This window comes from Mycteria americana, chromosome 22 (genome assembly GCF_035582795.1).
Source record: "Mycteria americana isolate JAX WOST 10 ecotype Jacksonville Zoo and Gardens chromosome 22, USCA_MyAme_1.0, whole genome shotgun sequence".
NCBI lineage: Eukaryota > Metazoa > Chordata > Aves > Ciconiiformes > Ciconiidae > Mycteria > Mycteria americana.
This window is the reverse complement of record NC_134386.1, coordinates 5,440,396-5,460,865: the sequence shown is the minus strand read 5'-3', so window position 1 is coordinate 5,460,865 and position 20,470 is coordinate 5,440,396. Positions and strand designations below refer to the sequence as shown.

Genomic DNA, 20,470 nt, shown 5'->3' with positions numbered 1-20,470 from the left:
CGTGTCGGCAGGTAGCGGGTTTATTCTCCGATTTTCTTTACAAGGAGCAGGGCAGCCGTGGCCGGCGAGGGGCCAGAGCAGATGGGGAGCCGTCCCCAGCATCAAACGGTGCAGTTTCCCTCTCCGAAGCGCCGGCACTTCATCACCTTCAGGTAGGTCTCCACCTTGTGCAGGTCCTTCTTGAAGCAGGAGAGCAAGCTGTAGTTCTTCAGCAGGGCGTCCTCATTGCGCAGGTGGATGTTGAATTTGTCGTAGGTGGGTTTGAGGATCTGGGGACCCCGCGGGCTCCGGTCCTCCAGCTCCTGCGAGAGGATGGAGAGGTGCTGGGGGAGGCGGGGGCCTGGGGATGAGCATCCTCCAAGGGGCCCATTGCCATGGGCCCATCTAGCTTGGAGGTTGGGGCTTTCCCCCCCCCCCCCTTAATCATATTTCAAACATACTTTTGGGTTTATGTGCTTACAGGAAGGGTAGTTACGCAGGGGTGATGCTACACAAATTGCTGCCAGCAAGAAGGGAGCTGGGCATAAGGCTGCAGGGAGGTAAGTGTGTCTTTTGGGGTCTTAAAATAAGGCGAAAGTTGCAGGGTCTCTTTGTAGCTACTCTAGCCAAGGAGAGGGAGAACCGGGCAAATAATTCTCTTTTCTCCCACTTTCCCAGTGAACAAAGCTCTAGCCCAGACCCAAGCCACGTGCATCTGGAGCCGAGATCTGCAGTCTGCCGCTCCTCCTGCCCTGCACTGCTCACCAGCTGGCACAGTAAACAGGACAGTTTTGGTTAAGTAAACAGTATCATAAATGGATGAAATGGGATTATTTGTCTAGTTCCTGTGTACCGCTTCCCATTGCCCAAGCACATATCAGCTGGAGAGCAAAATCTGGTGCCGATACATACACCTACTTACTCCAGCTGAAGTGCCAGGACAGAAGATCTCTGTTTACTCTCAGGGCCTGACTGAGTTATTTAGATGCTAGAAGATGTAAATAATTGTCCAGACTCATTTCGCACAGATACAGGTCTCGGAGCTCTATCTACATGGTGAGGCTGGCAGATAAACTCAGTTATAGAGTAAGCATAACTGAAAAGGTGTCCTGGCAGATAATAAGCAGTTTCGTTTAAAATAACAAAGCAAAAATTAAGAGTGACCCTTGAAGAAGATTACTCTCCAGTTCTCAGCTGTCTGGGTGCTGTATTAATGTAAGAGAGAAACATGAGAGCATAGGCTTCCATCTGTATACAGACTTATACAGGTTGTTTTTATAAAGTGTTGTGAGTCCTTAAAGCCAGGTTGCAAACCTCACAAAATTTACTCCGCTTTAAAGTATTTTGCATGGAGATGTAGCAGACATTATGTTGCTGTTTGTACAGCAGATTTAAGCAACTGAGTATTCTTTGGTGCTGGGTTTGGACAGACTTTGGGTCTGGCCTGTTGTGATCTTCCTGGTCTGTGCTGCTATCTGAATGGTTATGGCAGTGCTATTAACATTTGTTGTGTGTTTTCTTATACTCCCCAGGGATGAAACATGTGCAATGGGGTGTCACGATCTCATTGTCTTAAGGTAGGCAGAGTCCAAAGAGTGCCACTGGTCTTCAGAGTGGAAGGTGGGGAGATTTCCCATGACCTTTGGATCCCATGGAAGACCCTGAGAGCGGAGTTCCCTGTGTCTAGGAGATCTCTGCTGTTCTGTAATCATGCTGCATGCTCCAACTTACCCTCATCAGAGCTTGGATCCCTTCTTCCAGGTCCTTTAGTTTTTCATACACTCTGTCTGAGGTGCCGAAAACCAGATTGTTTGTGAACACCTTGCTTAGGTATTGCACCGGGGTCAACCAGGACTGGATGAGAACCAGTGAAAACCGAAGAAGCTCCATGTCCTGAAATTAAAAAAAAACCCAAAAACCAAGGGTCAAAGCTGTGCAGGTGAGGTATTTGGTAGAGTTACCTGCTCCCTCTGAAACAGCCTGGAGGTGACCGAGAGGTGTGCCACTGCTCCTGCAGCTTCAGCAGGTACAGACAAGTTTGCAAGCTGAGGAGCACCACCCAGCCGTATGTCCTGTGCAGACAGTAGTTTTTCTCCTCCTTGGGGTGGGAATATAACTTTTAGTGTAACCCAGAAGAATCTTTCTTTCTTCATGTAGGGTTTAAGTAGTAAAAAAGGGAGAGGAGGCGTGATACCTCAGGAAGCACTGAAGGGCTCACAGATGGAAGCCCTCTGTTCCCGTAATGAAGCACAGCTGGGCTCTTCAAACAGGTCTGTGCTTGCCCCGGGGAGAGAACTTACCGATTTCTGCTGGGCATCATCCTTCCCTGTGGGAGCAGGGATGGTTTCTGAGTAACAAAATGCTGCCTGGGAATTTTTGTTGGCATGTCTTTGGTCCTCTGGAATATAGGTGCGTTCCTGTGGAGACATCCCAAATACACTCAGATCTGTTGCCTGTGTGCTGGGAGAAGACCACAGACGCTTTCCCAAGCTGTCCTAATGGTTACTCTTTGCAAGAAATAAATGTGAGACGTGAGGTGTCTCTGTACAGGGTTGGCAGGTAGGAAGCAGGAGTTCGTATGTTGGCACAGTAGCTACTGGACCTAAAGGTCTTCCTCTCACTAAGCCAAGGTGCTAAATGTGAATGTGAAACACACTTGGACCGGGTTCTCCCAAGGAGTAGATGACCCCCAAGGACAGCTCTTGCCAAAGTGACAGCTCATGCCAGCTCCTGGCAACAGCAGAGACTGGATAGTTTTAAGCACTCAGAATCACCCGGGGCCGAAGGTGACCAACACAGGAAAGTCTGGCAAAGTATCTGTGCCATCTCCCACTGCTTTCAGAGCCAGGTTTCTCTTTGAGACAGCTGACCCTGTGCAGTAGGTTTGGATGTGGGCAGCAATGGCCCTGAGGAAGGGACTGTGCAGGATCAGAGGTGGGGGCAGAGACCTGAGAGGAGGAGACGGGGTCCAGGCCGATGGAACATAACCTGTCCTGTCCTGTTAAGACCCTTTTGCCTCATCAAGACCTGACAGAAGACACCAATAGTTGAAAAGTCTCTGTTTCTAGGAAGTTATACGGTCCTGAAACCATCAAGCTAATGTGGAGGAGATGCCCAGAGACCATGACACTTACGAACTCTTTGTACGTCTCAGCAGCCAGGAGGTGAAGGTGCTGAGCCCTCAGCACAGCGTTGGCAAACAGGTTGGAAAGGGGCATGGCTGGGAAGGTGGCAGCTTCCTGCGGCCACTGCAGTCCCAGAGTGATCACAGCAATGAAGAGAGGAGAAAACCATGACCCTGCAGCAAAGCGGAGAGGAAAGGTGTTAGCAGTCCTTTAGTGACTGTGCTGAGGAGCGGGGTGGCACCTGGGGATTAATGCCCAGCCTCTTCTGTCCGTGCTGGCTGAGGGCTCACCTTCCTTGATGTCTTGTTGGACTCTGTGGGTGAGCTTAGCCCTCCCCAAAATCAAATGAAACCCTGTCCCCTTTCACTAGATGTGCCCTTGGGGCTTGCACTGCTCCCCGTGTTATAAGCAGTGTCTTCCTGGCTGAAGAGTCATTGCTGCTCCATGAAAACTAGAGTGTGTCCCTATGTTTTTTCCTAACATGCTCGTGTTTTTCCATAGGCCTTGCCCTCATGAGAAGAGCACAGTGCACTCTTCATTGCGTGAGCAGGCAGGGGATGGTGAGTACCAGGTGAGGGCCTGGGATTACCTCACTTTAGCCTTGGTTTACGCCGTGCCGCTGACGTGAAACCGGCAGTCTGCCTTCACTAGGATGAGAGCTGATGACATTACCCGTGCTGTGACCAGCTGCTTTTGCTCTCTGGGACGTACCTGTAGAATTTGGTGATCTTTGTCAAGCCTAAAGGTTTTCAGCCTGTGACATCTAACTGACACAAGTGTCCGTCTGTGCTTATAGAGACTACAAAGTTAATCTCAGACAAACACCCTTCAGTGGAGAAATGCCCTGGAGCCTGTAGGACTTGGACATACGCACTAGACGTCATCCTGATCCCCATCTTAAGCTTTGAATATGAGTTTTAATATCCCTGCCAACATTTATGTTAACAATAACTATTATAACTGTGGCTTGACCTTGTTCATGTTCTCCTTCCTCTCCTTGCCCAGTTTAGGCTAATGACTACTTAAGTTAATGCAGGGTTTAAAGTCACACTGTAGGGAAAAGTATTCTTTTTCATTGATTTATAGGTTGCCACATTTTAGTTTAGGGCTGGCGCTGAGTGTGTACAGCCCACCACAGTACCACCCCATCATCATCTCCCGTCACCCTAAACGCGCAGCAGCACTGGCAATCCTTTAAAACTGAAATAAAGAAAAGTACCTGGAGCCATTTCTGCCCGGTGAGTTGCTCAGGTGTTGCTTGACAGTGAATGTTTCCTCCTTTCATCTAGGCTGGTAAAGGTAACTGTTGAGCCACCCCTTATATAGGAGGGGGTCTGTTTAAAATGTATACATGTGTTCATGATCACAACAACATCTCTATATCTTCGCTGTGCATAAATGCACAAGTGTTCGCAATGGTGCTACCTAATTGCAGTCATTTATACATAGATGGAAAAGTTGGGGAGGTTGTTTGCCTAGGGATGAAATCAGTGCTGAATGATTTCGCCATATTCTGTTGTTTATTGCAAATAAAGGTTCTATCATCATTGGAAGACCCATCCCAAATCAGATCAGTGCTTTTACGCAGTGGAATTTGCTGCAGGGGGTCGAAAATCCACCTGGTTCTCCTGCCTGCCTCTGTAGCCTTGGGCCACAGTTAGTGGGGCTGACTTAAAGTTTGCAAGACTTTAAGTATCCCCAAATGTCGTTATCCCCAAATGACAGGGTATGACAGCTCTCTCTCAGTTTGGGAGACTTCTGACTTAAAGCAAGTGGGATGTTTTCCCCTTTATTGTTAGCAGGCATAGAGCTGGATGGATGCTGTCAGATGAATCTTATTTCTTCCCCTTAATTTCTTTCACGCTACCAGAATTTCAAAAGTTCGGTGAATAGTTTTGGTGAGCTGGTTTGGCATAGGTGTGACGAAGAGCTGTCATACCCAGGGGCTTGTTCCGGTACCAGCCTGCCCACTGCAAATCCAGATGCCAGTGCTCTGGGAGGTTTCTCACATCCTCAGCTGGACCAGGCTGTGAGAAGATCTGATTATGAGCTGCTTCTTGCTCTTGCCTGAGATGCAAATGTGAAATATCTCTGGGTTATGCAGAGGGCTGGTGTGGAAAGGAGGGAGAGGAGATGGGGAGGAGGAGAGGTCACAGCACATCTATCCCTGCTTTTGAGCAAAACAAGACAGAACCTGGGATGGGCAACTCTAGGGGGGCTTAAAGGCCTTTTACTCCCCGTAAGGCACCAGTTGCCCCAAACCACCCCGTTTTGGCCTTTTGCCCGGGGTTCAGGGACTGCTCCCTGGGCAGGGGTGGTGGTTTGGCTCCCCGGGCCCTGGGTTTGCCGTGCCCCCCTGGTGTGGCTCTGGTTTCCGAGAGGCAGCGTCATCACCAGGGCGGCTGGAGCAGAGGGTGCGAGAGCTGGTTAATAAACATGCCGGGGAGAGCGCGATCTGTTCCGAGAAGCCCCCGGGTGTTTGCTCGCTGGAGACGTGGTGATGTTGCAGAGTAAATGTCAGTCCCTAGAGAAGAGGGAACAGTGGGTCCTGCAGCTATCAAGTATCCTGTCACCCAATAGCCAGCAACATCTGGGCGTGTTTTTTTACTCCGGATTGTGTTTAAATATGTCAGTATTTGTCAGAGATGAGCAGAGCAGCAGGCACCCCAGCCCAGCACAGGCTCTGCTGCCTGTTAATGATGATGCTCTACCGCTGCAGCTAGATTGGCACAGCACCTTGCACCCGAGTCCTGCCCATCACTTGCTGCCTCTCTAGCTCTGTTAGTAAAAGCATGGTGCTAAATCGACATTTTTTGTGTTGCAGCCAAGCACGGAGATGCCAGGGTGGTCCAGACTGTGCAGTGCCCCTGAGACGTGGTTTGTCCCCGATCATCTCTGGGCATTAAATGAGGCAGAAGCGTTGTGGAGAAGGCAGTGCGTGACTCTGAAATGCTGGGCTGGGCAAACACACGCCACTGGCAGAATTACAGTTGCATAAGCAGCTCTCAAATATCAGCTTGGCATTTTTCTAGCTTTCAAATGCTTGCATTTGCGCCCCAAAGTAGCGTCTCATAAAGCAGCGTGACACTCTGTAATTTCCAAGTTCCTTTTCTTTTTTGAAAGAGAAAAAAACCCTCAGTTCTCTTCAGGGTGGTCCTGTGTCCACCCGCCTTACCCTGAGCATCACCAGCAGCATCTAAACAAGTGAAGCAACTCTCCTTGCAGGCGCCTGCGCTCCTTGGGTCCTCCTGACCCCCCAGCCTGGGGTGGTTGTGTGGAGAGGACCTTCCCAGGCTGATGGGTGAGCTGCAGCCAGTGACTCCTGACCGAGGAGCCAGCTGCTGGCCCACAGCCCAGGCTCTGCACTTCGGTGGGCAACGACATGGCTGAGAGAGGTTTTAAGTGACGGTTGACTACCTCTGCTAGCTCACTGCTCGGAAGGTAAATATTCCTTTTCAGATTGAATTGAGGGGTTTTATTTACTGGAGCTAGAACTGCGCAGTTTCACTGAACCCATTTCTGAAGATGCGGCCGATGAGGTCCAGGGCTGCACCCCAGTCTGTCTGCCTGACCCTCCTGCTGGTGGCAGGGATACAAATCGGGACAAAATACAGAGCCTGGACTGCATCTACTGAAATATATTTATCTACGTTAAATGCATTTTAAATACAAACCTATCTCAGTATAAAATTACAACAAACCCCATCTCTAGGTTCTCTAGAAACTAGTCTAAGCATTTAAAATAAAACACTAATGCTACAGAAATATTTATTTGCTTCTGGCATTTTAAAGGAAGCCAAAGCCCTGGGCTAAGAGTGTAGCCAAGTGGCAGAGCAGAACTGGGGTTGCCGAAACTGCTTTTGACATCGGTGGCTTCCTCTCCAGGTGCAAACAGCAGATTCTCCTTATTTTCGTATTATTTGGTTAAGTCAGTTGAGCGAGTTGTTTACACAGAGCTGAGAAAGCGGTTGGGAACTGGGAAGGACGGAAAACTTGCCTTCCTCTTCCATTTCGTAACTGAAAACAAGGGATAGAGGAATGAGCTCTGCTAGTCCTAAAATCTTGGCAAACGTGGAAGCCGGGAACAGCTAGTTCTCTCGCTATGAATACTCCTTTCTTTAATTAATCAATTTTATAAGTAAAACATGTTTAAGTAACATTTAGATGCATGTCCATGCAACTAATTTGGGGTAGTTTTATTTAACTGGTAAAAATCAATCTTAAAATGCTGGGTTTTGTGCTATTTAGATTGAATACCAGTTTTCCACGAAGGTGGTTTGCTACTAAACAAGAACCATCCTGTTCCGTGCTGAAAAGCCCTGTTTGCTCACGATCTTACCCTCCCTTTTCTGCCGGCTGTTTTGGGAAGCAGAGCGGTCCTGTCTTCTTGGGGCCCAAAATGTCACGAGCCACAGGGGCGCAGGGCACAGGCTCTCCGAGGGAGGACAGACTTTCAGCCCACAGTCCTTGTCACCCCCTTGTCCTGCTTGTCCAGCCAAACCCCAACCCACCGCGCTGTGCTGGCCGTGCCTCTCCGGACCCCGAGCCCTGGTGTGGGGTGCCCAGCCAGCCCCGAGCCCCATCACGCACACAGCTGCTGCTGCCATGCCAAAACAGTTTTTATTAACAAAACCAATTAGCGCCGCTCTGCTCCTCTCCAGATGTTTTTTAGCTACTCTTGTGAGACCAGATGTAGCCGGGAGCGGAGCTCCTGGCCCTGGGCCCTGTTCTGCTTTGGTTCCTGGCGATGGTCTTTGTCTCCCATCCCAAGCCGGTGTCTTGGGACCGTGGGTGTCCCCCCCGTGCATACTCAACGAGAGCTTCCAGGAGAGCCCCACAGCTGCTCTTGGCTTCACATCCCTGCCTGCACTCGGGGCCCTGATGGGGTGAAGTTTGGTTTCTAGCTAAGCTGGACCCATGACGAGCTGCTCCTTATTCCCAGGGCATCCCACCGACACTGGCACCACCGACACTGGTATGGGACACCCCCGGACCAGGCACGGCAGGACAGAGCAGGATGCAAATTTACCCATTACGTTTATTAGGACTTCAAAAAGCAGTTGGACATTTGTGTCCCACAATTTACATCTTTCCCATAGGTTCTGAGGTCACACGTGTCCCTCACCAAGGGGACGTCCTTGTGACACAGGCCAGCTCTTGCCCGGAGAGGAGCAAGCCTTGTGCAAGACCCTCTGCGCGAGAGCCGTCTCTCCAACTTTTCCTGTAGTCTTTGGGGAGAAAGAGGTGCTTTTGGAGGATCCTCCGTCTCACAACTGCCAGCTTGGCCTGCCGGACATGGCCATGTCTTGAGAGCTAAACAGTGGCCCAAAATCCGCTTCTTGTAGCACCCACATGGTGCTGCTCACCTCGGCTCCTCCGCCAGGGCTGCAGCGGGGTCTCATAGCCCGGGAGAGTCCTTGCAGCGTGGGGAGTGATCGTAACCGGTCCTCTCCTTCCCAGGTGGGGCTGGAGGACACCCACGACCCACCCTGGTACTTCCATTGCATTAACCATGCAGGAGCTCAGCGCTGTGGCGTGGGGCTGCCCGGGGTTTGGGGCCACTTTGCTACTGGGGGGACTGCAGTTGGCTCCTAATTTCTACACAGGCTTTAGGGGTTCATCAGCGGGGCGGTAAGAGTGACAGCCGGGGCAGGGCAGCCTTGGTGGGCACAGCCCGGACACGGCAAAGCGAGCACCCAAGGGCAGCAGGACCCGAGCTCCGCGCAGGGCTGCTGGAGGTGGCTTGCAGCCCGGGATCGCAGCCCGGGATCCAGGCGCCTGACAGAGCCATGGTCCAGGGCAGGAGCCGGGGACCCGTCCCCATGGGTGCCGGCAGGGTGCTGGCAGGGAGCCGTGCTGCCGGTGCCGGCCTGGCGGTGGGCACAGGACCCCTCACTCTTCACCCGGGTGCTCCCCAACTGTCCACTTGGCCTTCACGTCCCGGAAAGGAGTGATGTCCTCGTAGGTGGCCATCTGCTCCACCTCCAGGCCCTGCACCAAGAAGAAGGAGGTTGAGACACAGGAGGGGGACCATGGTTCCATCCACAGCACATCCCCTCTTGGGACCCCCGAGCGGGGATCCATCTCCAGGCTAATCCCCCAGAGATCGGGGCAGCTTCTGAGAGGGGAGAAGATGGAGATAGATGGCCGGATGTGCTCAGAGCTTGGCTTGGTTTTACGAGCAGCTCTTTATGGCTGATGCGCAACAGGCACTTGGGAGGAAGATGTCCTGATGCGCCCTGCAAGGGCTGGTGGTACCTAGCAGACACCAGCGAGGGCACAGCCGGCTATTTCAAGGCTCAGGTTGGTATCACAGAGGTGCTTCTATAATTAAGGCAGCATTACCTCGTAGGTGTGGTCCTCCTCCGGGCTTTCCTTGCCCTCGCCCTGTGGAAAGCAGAGTCACAGGTTGGGTGTCAGCACCCACCTGGATCCCCATCCCCTGTCCCCATCCCCGTCCCCCCAGGCCAGGTCCCACCGCTTCTGCAGGCAAATCCACGCAGCCCCACACACCGTTTCAGGTGCTTATTTTCCCACTTCAGCTGGCCATGCTCCCGTGCAACAACCCTAAGCCCAGTGCCTGCCCGTCCCCATCCCTAGCAGAGTCCTGCCTGGGATGCAGGACACCGCTGTGAGCACCACAGCGGCAAAGCTGGGGACGTCCTCGCTGCTGGAGACGCTGTCACTTACTTTATCTAGGAAGAGGAGCATGGGGACGCTGATGAAGATGACAAGCAGGATGGACTGGATGATGATGATGGCATCTTTCAGGGTGTTCCTGCTCTGGATCTGCTGGATGTTACTGTGACCTGGGAGCAGCAGCAGAGGGAAAGCCCCAAGTCCCACCTCCGTGCCAGGCTCCCAGGGAACGGGGACGAGCTCCGCATGGCCACAGGTTTGTGTGTCAGCAAGAGCAGATAGGGGACCAGGTGACATACCCTCCCCCTTGGGAGAGACCAGAGCATTGCAAACTGCCCCCGGGGTTGGCATCAGGGACCAGCTCTGGGATGAGACACTTTGGGCAGGACCCACCACTAGCCAGGACGAGGAAAAATCTGATTTATTAGGGGAATGCAGTCCCTGGGATGTGTTTCTGCAGGATGGACATGCCAGGGCAAACCAGGGGAGGTTGTCCTGCTGCGTGGTGGCTGGCGACAAGCAACAAAACCTCTGCGGTGCCACGGAGCATCTATGGTTGTATCTGAAGGGGTCCCACCAGCACGGGGAGAGGTGGGTGCGTAGGAGCGTGATGTGGGGTTCACATGGAGGAGGAAAGGGTGAGAGAAGGAGAAAGAGCATCTCCTGGGCTGCACGGAGGATGGGGAGCTCCCACTCACCCATGACTCTGAGCTCTGTCCCGCACAAGTGTGGCCGCTTCTTCTCCAGCGTGAGGTTCTTGCTGTCGCACACGTAGATGCCGTTGTCCTCGTAGGTGATCCTGAAGATGGTGAAGTTGATGAAGCTGTCTTTCCTCTTGATGCTGTAGTGGGAGGTGTTGCGATCCAGCTCGTAGAGGTCATCGCTGTCCTCCGCCATTTTGTACCACTGCATGCTGTGGGGCTCCTGGGAGTAGCAGATGAAGTGGACGGGCATGTTCTTCTTGGCCGCCACGTAGCGCGGGTGCTGCTGCACCGTGGGGCACCTGCTGCCTGCCAGGGGACAAGGGTGGTCATGGCGAGCGAGGACCCGGCACCTGGGGAGCATCAGAAAAAAAGCCGCTCCCACAAGACCCCCCCCGCATCTCCCAAACCAAGAGCTTTCCGTTTTCACGGATCATACTGCATGTGAGCATGCAGCTTTGTTTTGGTGAATCATCATTGTCTGGGGGTAGAAATCAGAGACTTTTGGTGAAAACATGCTTTTAGTGGAAACTCCAGTTTTCTGTGGGAATGGCTTCACACGAATACTTTTTTTGCTGCTCCCACCCCTCTCTATGTACATCTTGTTAGTCCCAGCTCCAAAATTACAGCTTACGCTGGCACGCACCACGGAGCCTTTGCTAGGACAGGCCCATCTCCCCAGCTGGCTTCTCTCATGCTTCCACATTGTTTGCATTTTGCTGTATTTTGTATTTTTGCCCGTGTTTTGGTCCCAGAGCTGGTGAGTTTGAGGGCTTGTTTGGGTTGCGGAGTTCATGCTTAATATCCCGTGGGTGGGAATGGCACAAGCGCTGTGTGCATGGGCCCAGTGTGTGGTCCCAAGGCACGGCTCGTTCACGCAATAAGCTCTGCAAACGCAGAGAAAAAACGTGTGTGCTTAGGAAAGACAAAACGGGTCTGGCTTTGCAGAGGGAGAGCAAGGTGCAGGGCTGGGGAAATGCCATGGAGGAGGTCGCAGTCTGGAATTGCCTTTGTGATGGAGAGGGCCTGTGGGTGATGGGACGTCTCCGGCTCCGCAGGGAACCGGCACCTTCGTGGCATAGCCAGTGGGGACAGGAGGGACCGTGGGGACACACGTAGGGAAAGAGCCCAATGGGTCTGAGAGGTTACCTGTGCTGTTCCTGGTGCTGTTCTTGTCTGCTGACATCCCACCTGCAAGACAGGAGAAGGGCCCTGAGACAGCGGCCAAGAGCCCATGTAGGACAAGCCCATGTAGGGTGGCCCGCGTTGGATGGCACGTACCGTGGGTCCTTCGTGCCCACTCCATATGGGATGGAGTGCTTGGGAGCATCAACCAGAACCCCACTCAGAGGACACGGGGCAACGCAGATGTGGATACAAACCCTTCTATTTCCATCCCGTCTCCTGAATCCTCTCTAAGTTGCTTTCTGGTTGACATCCCAGTAAAACCTGCCTTTGCTATTAACGTCCCCCAGGCTGGCACCTCTCAGAAAGGCTCCAGACAGACTCACGCCTCTTTATTTACACTCTCCATTTTCTGAATCAACCAGAAACACTTTCTCTGCTGGGGCTTCCCTGGGCCTGGAGCCCCGTGATGGCCAGGGGGGTTCTCAGACCCTGGGACCCCGCGCAGCCCCCCGGGACTGGAGGGGGATGGAGCTGTGGGACCTGCGATGCAGTGCAGGAAGCGGGATGAGGCGGGGACCCCCCGGCACCCATGGGTGCCCCTGCCCGCAGCTCCAGTGCCCCTGTGCCTCGGTTCCTCTTGCTGCAGCTGGGCAGGAAGCACCAGCCCTGTTTATCGCACCGCTTCAGTGCTCCGCTCTGTCCGCTTGATGAATATTTGCCAAACCCCGCCGTGGGGAAGCTGGCACGGAGGCGGGGGCTGCACCGCCTCCCAGCACGTTGGGGCAGCTGCAAAACTCCCCCCAGAAGAAGAAGAAGGAAGGTTCAATTCCCTAGCCTGAGCTTTGCCCCGAGCCTTGCCACCCTGCTGCAGACCTTCCCGTCCCGAACGGCAGCCTGGCAGGGACCTCCTGGCTCAACCGTGGGCTCCCTTCCCTGCCCCAGAGCCTCTTCCAGGGCCGTGCTGCCCTGTTCACCTCCAGCTACAACTCTGCAGGCAAACTCTCCCCTCCGGCCCGTTTCATTTTTTTCTGAGATGGGGAGATGTGCCTTGTCCGGGCTGTGCGCTGGGTACGTGTCCCCGCCACCTGCAGTCCTGCCGGCCAGCCGGGACACAGGGCTTTACTTTCCATGTTTTGTTGGTGTTTCTCAACAAAGACCGGGCTGGTCCCTCACCCTGAAAGCCCTCGCACCTCTCAAAGCCAAGATCTCCATTGCAACCACAGGTGGGCTGAGCTTCCCTTGAAGCCACCATGAGAGCCAGGATGAAACCCTGCGACCTTGAATCCGTGCTGGATTTGGGTGGCCACCCAACAGAAACCCTTTAAATGTCCGTTCCCCTGAGGGCACAAGTTTCCCCAGCCGAGGGTGGGATCTGCTGCAGGTTTTTGTGGGTGTCCCTGCATCAAGCCAGAGGGGTTGGAAGGGACAGGAGCTGTGTCCTGGGTTTAGCTGCTGCTTCTCCATGGGGATGCAAAGGGGAACAGCACAGGCACGTTCACACAGAGCCCACAAATCACCCCCCAAAACCTTTTTCCTCTCATTTCTCCTCTGCTCCTGGGCACTGAACCCCACAGAGCAAAGGGATGTGGCTTGGCCGTGGCCTCAGCAATGGGCCGGCCCCATCCTCAGGCCACCAAGAGCAATAAATGGTAAAAAAACCCAACAACAACAACCCTTCTTTCCTGCCACCTGCAACCACAGCCGGGCAGGCTCCGCACCCGCTCAGCACCGGGCTCCTGCCAAAGCCAGCTGGCCGCATGAGAAAGTGTCCCATCTCTGCACCCCTCCCTGCACCCCAATGGGAAGCAAAACCTGACACCCGAGGCCGGCGTCGAGCCCCGAGCCCCCGCGGGTCCTCCCTGGTGCGCCCGGGCTGGCTTCTGCACAAAGCAGGACTGAAAGTGGCGAATGCAAAGTTTAAAACTAATGCATTTAAAGCCAGACCTGGGTGAAGTCCCTCATTGCACGAAGCAAGGGACGCATGCCGGCGCGTCACCTGGGTGCACGTTTCTTTGCTCTGAAATGCAAAGCCCTGAAATGCAAAACAATGTTTTACGCCTACCTGTGACCAGAGCCATCAGCCAGAGGTTCACCTGGAGCACCCAGAGCCTCGTCCAAAGATCAGCCATCTTTCACTGCAAATGGCAGGGAAACATCCAGTCACCGGCCCTTGCTTCTGCAAAACACAGCGCCCGCTCCGACCGGCTCAGCCTCCGTACCTAAAAATGGCAAAGCTGCCGCTACATGAGACGGCCTCTTTCCTGCTCATGTAAATCCTCCTCAACGGGGACTTTCCCCCCGGGGCCGGTTTTGAATGCGGCGCAGACGCTGGGGCGGCTGGTGCCTGCGCCCTGGGCACCGTCCAGCCTCGTGTCTCTGGGCTGTGCTCGCCATGGTGGCATTATTTGATGGAGGTGGCCACGACTGGTGTGGGTCTGCACCGGGACTGGAGATGAGCCCATCTGCAGAGCACTCGGCGATACCAAACCTGGGTTGAGCACAGGGGATGTGCCCAGGGAGCGGACGTGAGCGCTGGCACTGCCCATCCCTGGGGCGTAAAGGATGGGGGCTACCCCCAGGGTTGCACCCCAGCTCCACAGCAGCGTGGGCAGATGCACCCCAGTTTAGCCCTGCAGGTGAAGGGCAGGGGCTGACGCTGGCCTAGCCGCAAGAGTTGGAGCAGGAATGGGGTGGGAAGAGGGGATGCTTGTGGGGTTTCTCCTCTCTGCTTGTTGTGGGGTGCAGTGGGATCGGTCCCCCAGCTCCCATCCCCTGCATGCCAGGGAGTCCCCGCAGCCGCCTTTCCAGGGAAAGGTGAAATCTAGAAGAGGAGAGAGATGGCCAAAAGGAGGTGTCACCTCCCTGGGTGCCGCCGTGCCCACTCTTTCTCCACACCCTCTCTGCCATGACGGAGACCCTTCTCCGTGAGTGCTTTGGTGACAGCCGCTCCCTGGGGAAGCGCAACATGGCACCCCAAGGTCAGCTCTGTCCCCCTTTGCTCTGACGCAGAAATACGGTTTCCCTCCATGCCGTGCCCTCCGGCTGCTGCGTGTTACCGGCTGCGGGTGAGCACTGAACTGTAACTCCATGTGAAAAACACCTTTGGGTACTTTTGCCAACTGTGTTGGTCCCCAGAGCCCGGGTGTCTCTGCCTGGGGCCTCCCCAAACCTTCACCTTCTGCAGGTTTGGTGGGTTTTTTGCCAGTTCTGAGCATCCGGTGGCTGCTGGGAACCAGCCTGAGCCTCACCTTGTATGGAAGGGGACGTGGAGCAAGAAAGAGGAGAAATAAAGGTTTCCAGCGAAAGTCTGGCCCCAGGAGGGAAAGAGGGATGATGGGAGAGATGCCTTCTCCTGGTAGAGCGATCGGGTCGTGCCACGCACCGCGCTGTACATTAGGGCTGCGCTGCTGAGTCCCTGCTGCCGTCACCCCAGCTCTTGCTGGAAAAACACGGCCTGGCCGTGACATCCCAGCGAGGCAAAAGCAGCAGGGGATGCCCCTGTGCTCCGCAGGCACCGGAGGGATTTTTATCAAGCCCTGGGGTTGGAGATGGGAGCTGTGGCGAGTGAGGCAGGGCTGCTGGACGTGCCTAGGAAAGCCCCATAAGGCAAAACCAGGAGCGGGGCACAAACTAAAGAGGGTTTGCGGTGATGGTGCCAAATTTCCCCGCTGCGCTGCCTGAGGCTCCTCGGCACCCTCGAACAGGCACAGACCTGGTCCAGAGGGGCTCAGCCTCCCCTTGAAGTCCCCTGCGCGTGCAGCGCCCAGCGGCACCGGGTGTAGGGAGACCCGATGGTCTCACGGGGAGGGTCCCGTGTCCCCACGTCTCTTCCTCTGGGCCACCCTGGCTCCCAGCCCACAGGACGTAGCCAGACCATGCCCTGTGGGCAGAGCAGAGCCGCTGCGCCCTTCCCCAGCCCATCCCTATTCATCGGGGTTTGGGTTTCACCGCTGCCCTTTCCCCTGCCGTGGGAGGACAGGGACGGTGGGTTGTGTCACCTCCTCCCTCCAGCCCCCTGCCTGCACAGTGCCACGCTGCTCTCAACTTGAATTACCCCAGCCCTGGGATAAGCTGTTCCAGCGAGAGCGAACACGCAGCGGCGAGGCCGTGCCGTGGCCCTCGGGGACGTCAGCGGGTCCGGGAGGCGGCTCCTCCTCCAGCCACGCGTTGACGCAGAAACCTCCTTCGCCCACCGCTGCCTTCTCCCCACGATGCTGAACTGCTCCCGCATGACCCGTGGGGCAGGTTTGGCCCCACGGAGCCTGGGGCAGCTTGGGGAGTCTGCACCTCCTCCAAGCCCCCCTCTCCTTGGGTGAACCCGCAGCAGCATCTCCTACAGCTCCTAGAGCCAGGGCTCGTGGCCGCGAGGCACCAAGGGCTCCAGGGCGCTCGTTCACGAGCGGAGCAGAAGCTCTGAGCTCTGGGCTGTGGTGGAGGTGCCAGGGGGAGGCCAGGGGGTTTCTTGTGGATGGGGCCACCAGGTCCTGCTGAGGATGTCAGGTCCAGCCAAGGCCATGCACAGGAGCTCCCCATATCTGCCCTGGAGCAAAGGGAGGGGGCATTTACCTCTCCCAGGGGCAGGAAAAACCCTTTTTCCCCTCTAACGCACACCAACGCATTTGGTATCGTAATAATAGACCATTTACAGTTGTTTATTTTAAGAAATGTACAAAGAAAAATGGCTTTAGCTCACACAAATCCTGCTCTTTGGCATTTTTCCCATCACCGACGACACATACGTACAAGCAGCATTGATTGTGAACCACAATCCGGGCTGGAAACCACCGTGCCATGGATGCTTCCCACGCAAACGCCATTTAAAGCAGCTCAGGCTCCTGTTCCAGGGAGCAACACCCTATGCAACACGGAAATGAAAGCACAACGCTACGGGATGAGCTGAGCGGCCCCGGCTCTGCCGCCTGGCCGACAGCACGTGGATGCAAGCAAGCTCAGCACCGCTCCTGGCCAGCCTGAACGTGGGGCATCCGTAATGGCTCAGTGCCGAAATCAGCCCAAGAAAAAAAAATTAATAATAATAATAATAATAATAATAATAATAATAATAATACAAAAAGACAGACCCGTTGGCTTCAAGAAGCAGCCCTTGTTTTAACTGGAAGAGGTTTTGGTTCATGTTTGTTTTGATCTCGAGAGGTTTTTTTCCCCTTTTGAAGGCAGAAGGCAGTCCAGAGGTGAGCTCAGGGCCTTTTGCACATTTTTCTTGATTTACTTTCCTTTTGCCCACCTGTGTAAAGAGCAGCAAAACCCTTCCCCCCCTGGGAAAACGCTCCTCTGCTGAGAGGTTTCCTGGCTCTGCAGAGACCCCAGCACGTGCCACCGGGCCATCTCCAGAGCCCCAGCCAAGGGAAGGACGCTCTGCCTGAGTACGTTGGGGTTTACACCCGGTGGGAGCATTCATCGCCCTAAGGCCCCCGGTGCCCAGCGGCCGATGGGATTTAAGGGACCCTGCTGAAGCGGCTCATTGCAAGGGCCATTCAAGGACCTGCTCCGATCCCCGGGGATGCGTCTCGTTAATTAACGCTAACCAAGAGTGCTCCAGCGGGACGCTTCCTCTTGCTATGGGATTGAAGAAACCCCAGAGGGTTTTGTTATGGGGACTGGGGATTCTTGGAGGAGGTTTTCCAAACCCCACCTTTGTCCATTGCTTTGCTGCCACAAAATCTGGATGAAACGGGAAAACAGAGAAGAAGCATGACTATAAATACTGTTTACATTTGTACCGTAGAGACCTGAATGATTTATGATTTCAATGCATATTCAGAGACCTTTAAAACCTGATATTTAACCCTGAGAACATATCTGCAGATGCTTTGTTTTGGCTATGCAAACAAATCTTTAAGACATAATTGCACTTTCTTGGTATATAACAAAAAAAAAAAAATCCATAAAGCTTATTCAAATATTCAAAAGAAAGGTGCTACTTTAAGACATTGGAGATTTTTGTTCACAAAACTTTGTCTTTTCTGTAATTATTCTTAATATTATTTCACTTGGCTCATCTTTCACTGGCTACTGGGCTGCACTCTGGAAGAGTAATATACAAGAAAATCTCTTAATTGTGAAATAACATTAATAAATAATTACTTTAAGTAAAAGGACAGCCATTCTTATTTGTTAATGTCTGAAAAACATCGTTACCATGATGACATCATTTCAAAACTAAAATGTTTCTCTTTCACTAACAATAGATTTCACATTCAATTCTCATAAGAAAAGTATTACTCTCTGCAAGTGCAGTGAGCTGTAAAATCCAGGACCAGTAAGAGATCCTGCTTCGAAAGTTAAGGTGTCTACTTGAAATATCTGAAATTAGCTCAATATCTAAGATCTATTGATCTGTATATGGAAGAGCTCTTGAAAAGGAGATACAAATGAAGTCTTTTCAGGCTGGGCGAGAGATGGAAGCCTCTTTCTGTTATACCAGCGACTCTTTCACAACGCGATCCTTATCCCATGCTTTTGCTCGGCGAGCCTGTCGAGTCTCTGCGCTGGGAACGGGTGCAAGACTAAAGGCAGGGGCTGTCTCCACATCTGTCCCACTGTTCCCATACATCTCGTGCATTTTGGTGGCGATCAGACCTTCCTTCTCGGGCGCGTCCTCTCTCAGGGCGTCCTCGTCCTTACTGTGCCTGTACATGTAGGATGCCTGCTTCACCGAGCGCCTCAGGAGGTACCTCCGGAAAGCCCTCTGGATTTTTGTAGCACAGACTTCCTCGTGTTTCCTTTTCAGAGTGGTGGTGATGGGTTCATAGGAAACTTTTGAGGGGTTTGCAGCCATGAACTTCTCCTCCATGGTGGCCTTCAAGGCATCCATCTCTCCCGAGTCTCCCAGCACTTCCTTAGTCAGGGCAAAGAGGATATCCAGGCAGTGGATTTTGTCCCCAGCAACCATTGGTAGATCCATGGTGATTAGCTTGATCTTGTTCGGCTTGGGAATTTTGAGTGGCTCCTGTAAGGTGTCTACAAAGTCAGACAAGGTGCTGTACGCAATGAACTGGGTGGCATCCGGGTCAAACTTCTCCCAAGTTTCATAAAACATTTCAAAATCATCTTCACAGAGGGGTTCACTGCTCTCCTCCGTGGCCACGTTGAAGTTCTCCAGGATGATGGCAATGTACATGTTCACCACAATGAGAAAGGAAATGATGATGTAGCTGCAGAAGAAGAAGATGCCGATGGATGGATTGCCACAGTCCCCTTTTACCGAACTGCCAGGGTTTTCCAGCTCGGGGTCACAGTCAGGGGGGCCGCTGTTCAGGATTGGGCTGAGGAGGCCATCCCATCCAGCCGACGTGGTGATCTGGAAGAGGCAGATGATGCTGTTCCCGAAAGTTTCAAAGTTGAAGATGTCATCGATGCCTGCCTCCTTCTTTACATAGGCGAAGTTGGACATCCCAAAGATGGAGTAGATGAACATGACAAGGAAAAGCAGGAGGCCGATGTTGAACAGGGCAGGCAGGGACATCATCAGAGCAAACAGGAGAGTCCGGATGCCTTTTGCCCCTCGGATCAGCCGGAGGACACGGCCGATCCTTGCCAGCCTGATGACCCTGAAGAGGGTGGGCGATACGAAGTACTTCTCTATGATGTCCGAGAGGACGATACCTGTGAAGGGGTGAAAAAGAGGCGAGTTTGCCATGCTCTACAGCCAACATAGGGAGGCGAGGCGGAGCTACTCCACTTCAGCTCCTAGGGTTGGGGAGATAGAGGCAGATGAGGCCACCCCCAGTGGCACACAGCGCTCTGCTCTGCTGGTGGCAAAGGGAATGTATTCCAAAATATCTCTGAGCACAGACCCAACGGTTAAATGCTGGCTGCTCTGTTTCAGCAGTGCAGCCATGCAACATGGAGACAAGGGGAACCCAACACCAAGGAGGAGTGGGACAGAATCCCAGCCCCTCACCCTGCCTGGTGGCCTCACATCTGTCTTGTCCTGTTGGCTTGGCCCTGCTCAAAGGGTGGGTGTAGGGGGGTGGCCAGTGACAGCTTGCTGGCTGTGGACCAGCCAGACCATTTCCACTGTTTGTCATCCAGTGGGACCCCTGAGGACTCACCTAAGATGGAGAGGATGACCACCACAAAGTCGAAGATGTTCCAGCCGATAGTGAAGTAGTAGTAGCGCAAGGCAAACATTTTGAGCACACACTCTCCGGTGAAGATGACAATGAAGACCAGGTTGATCTTGTAGAGGACAGATGTTTTGAGTTCGCTTTGATCATCTGTTTCAACCATCATGGTCACCATGTTAAGACAAATCAGGATCATGATGGTTATGTCAAACACTTGCTTGGTAACAAAATCAAACACCATCCCTTGAAACTTGTTCTGCCATAAGGGCCATGTGGGTGATGATGGAGAACCAAAGGTGAGGTGGGAACACAGGACAGACACACACAAAACAAAGACACAACAGAAAAAGAAGAAGGAACCATATTTAAAAAAGTGCAGGAAACCTCACGTTTGTGGCCAGTATACAGGTCTCACGGCCCCAAAAGCTATGGGAGGAGGATACCCAGCACCTTGCAGGATGAAACCCACCTGGTAACACCATGGTCAGGAGGTGTGGGGATGGGGGACAGTTGCTTTCTAATTATATCCACAGCTAATGCATCAGGGCAAAAATAAACACATGGGAAAAGGTCTTGCGTGGGTTGGGCTATCAAAACCAAACCCAAGTCACAACTGCGTATGTATTGGCAATGTCCCTTCTAAGAGTGCTCAAAACTGAGCTTTCCCTGAGTAACGCCCTTCGAGAGAGGAGCTGGGAGCTGAGCTAGGAGAAAACCTAACCCTCACGAAAGAGATCCCCCCCTTGCTCTTGCCAGCGGACCCAGGGCTGAAGAGCAGATCCAAAGGAGGTTGCCTGATGTGAACCTC

At 53.4% G+C, this 20,470-nt stretch overlaps 3 protein-coding genes across 4 annotated transcripts in view; all 3 read right to left on the bottom strand.

Annotated features, from left to right (window-relative positions):
- Window positions 1-101: 101 nt before the first annotated feature.
- On the bottom strand, window positions 102-3,197 carry LOC142419814 (somatotropin). The gene is made up of 4 exons (XM_075523137.1): window positions 3,114-3,197; window positions 2,280-2,396; window positions 1,711-1,872; window positions 102-302 (listed from the first exon to the last, which is right to left on the bottom strand). Exons 1-4 carry the CDS (start codon window positions 3,195-3,197, stop codon window positions 102-104), a joined length of 564 nt encoding a protein of 187 aa, XP_075379252.1.
- A 5,799-nt stretch (window positions 3,198-8,996) lies between these two features.
- CD79B (CD79b molecule) lies at window positions 8,997-13,756 on the bottom strand. The gene is made up of 6 exons (XM_075523071.1): window positions 13,635-13,756; window positions 11,594-11,635; window positions 10,442-10,753; window positions 9,795-9,913; window positions 9,450-9,491; window positions 8,997-9,095 (listed from the first exon to the last, which is right to left on the bottom strand). The coding sequence occupies exons 1-6, from the start codon at window positions 13,699-13,701 to the stop codon at window positions 8,997-8,999; spliced, it is 681 nt and encodes a 226-aa protein (XP_075379186.1). The 5' UTR covers window positions 13,702-13,756.
- Window positions 13,757-17,001: 3,245 nt separating this feature from the next.
- SCN4A (sodium voltage-gated channel alpha subunit 4) overlaps window positions 17,002-20,470 on the bottom strand; it is a 44,023-nt gene continuing 40,554 nt past the window's right edge. For both annotated transcript variants that reach the window (XM_075523017.1, XM_075523016.1), the window contains 2 exons: window positions 19,648-19,918; window positions 17,002-19,198 (listed from right to left, as the gene is read on the bottom strand). In XM_075523017.1, the coding sequence (XP_075379132.1) occupies window positions 18,009-19,198; window positions 19,648-19,918 (1,461 nt within the window). In that variant the 3' untranslated portion in view covers window positions 17,002-18,008. The remainder of the gene's footprint in view (window positions 19,199-19,647; window positions 19,919-20,470) is intronic.

Bases quoted from the DNA above. Each gene is read 5' to 3' on its own strand.
- LOC142419814 (XM_075523137.1), bottom strand. From the start codon at position 3,197: ATGCCCCTTTCCAACCTGTTTGCCAACGCTGTGCTGAGGGCTCAGCAC. The intron at 2,397-3,113 runs GTAAGTGTCATG...ATGTCTCCACAG, and splicing joins CTGAGACGTACAAAGAGTTC to GAACGCACCTATATTCCAGA. The intron at 303-1,710 runs GTAAGTTGGAGC...ATCCTCTCGCAG, and splicing joins GGATCCAAGCTCTGATGAGG to GAGCTGGAGGACCGGAGCCC.
- CD79B (XM_075523071.1), bottom strand. From the start codon at position 13,701: ATGGCTGATCTTTGGACGAGGCTCTGGGTGCTCCAGGTGAACCTCTGG. The intron at 10,754-11,593 runs GTAACCTCTCAG...GTCCCCTGGCAG, and splicing joins CAGCACCAGGAACAGCACAG to GCAGCAGGTGCCCCACGGTG. The intron at 9,492-9,794 runs GTAAGTGACAGC...TGCTTTCCACAG, and splicing joins TGCTCCTCTTCCTAGATAAA to GGCGAGGGCAAGGAAAGCCC.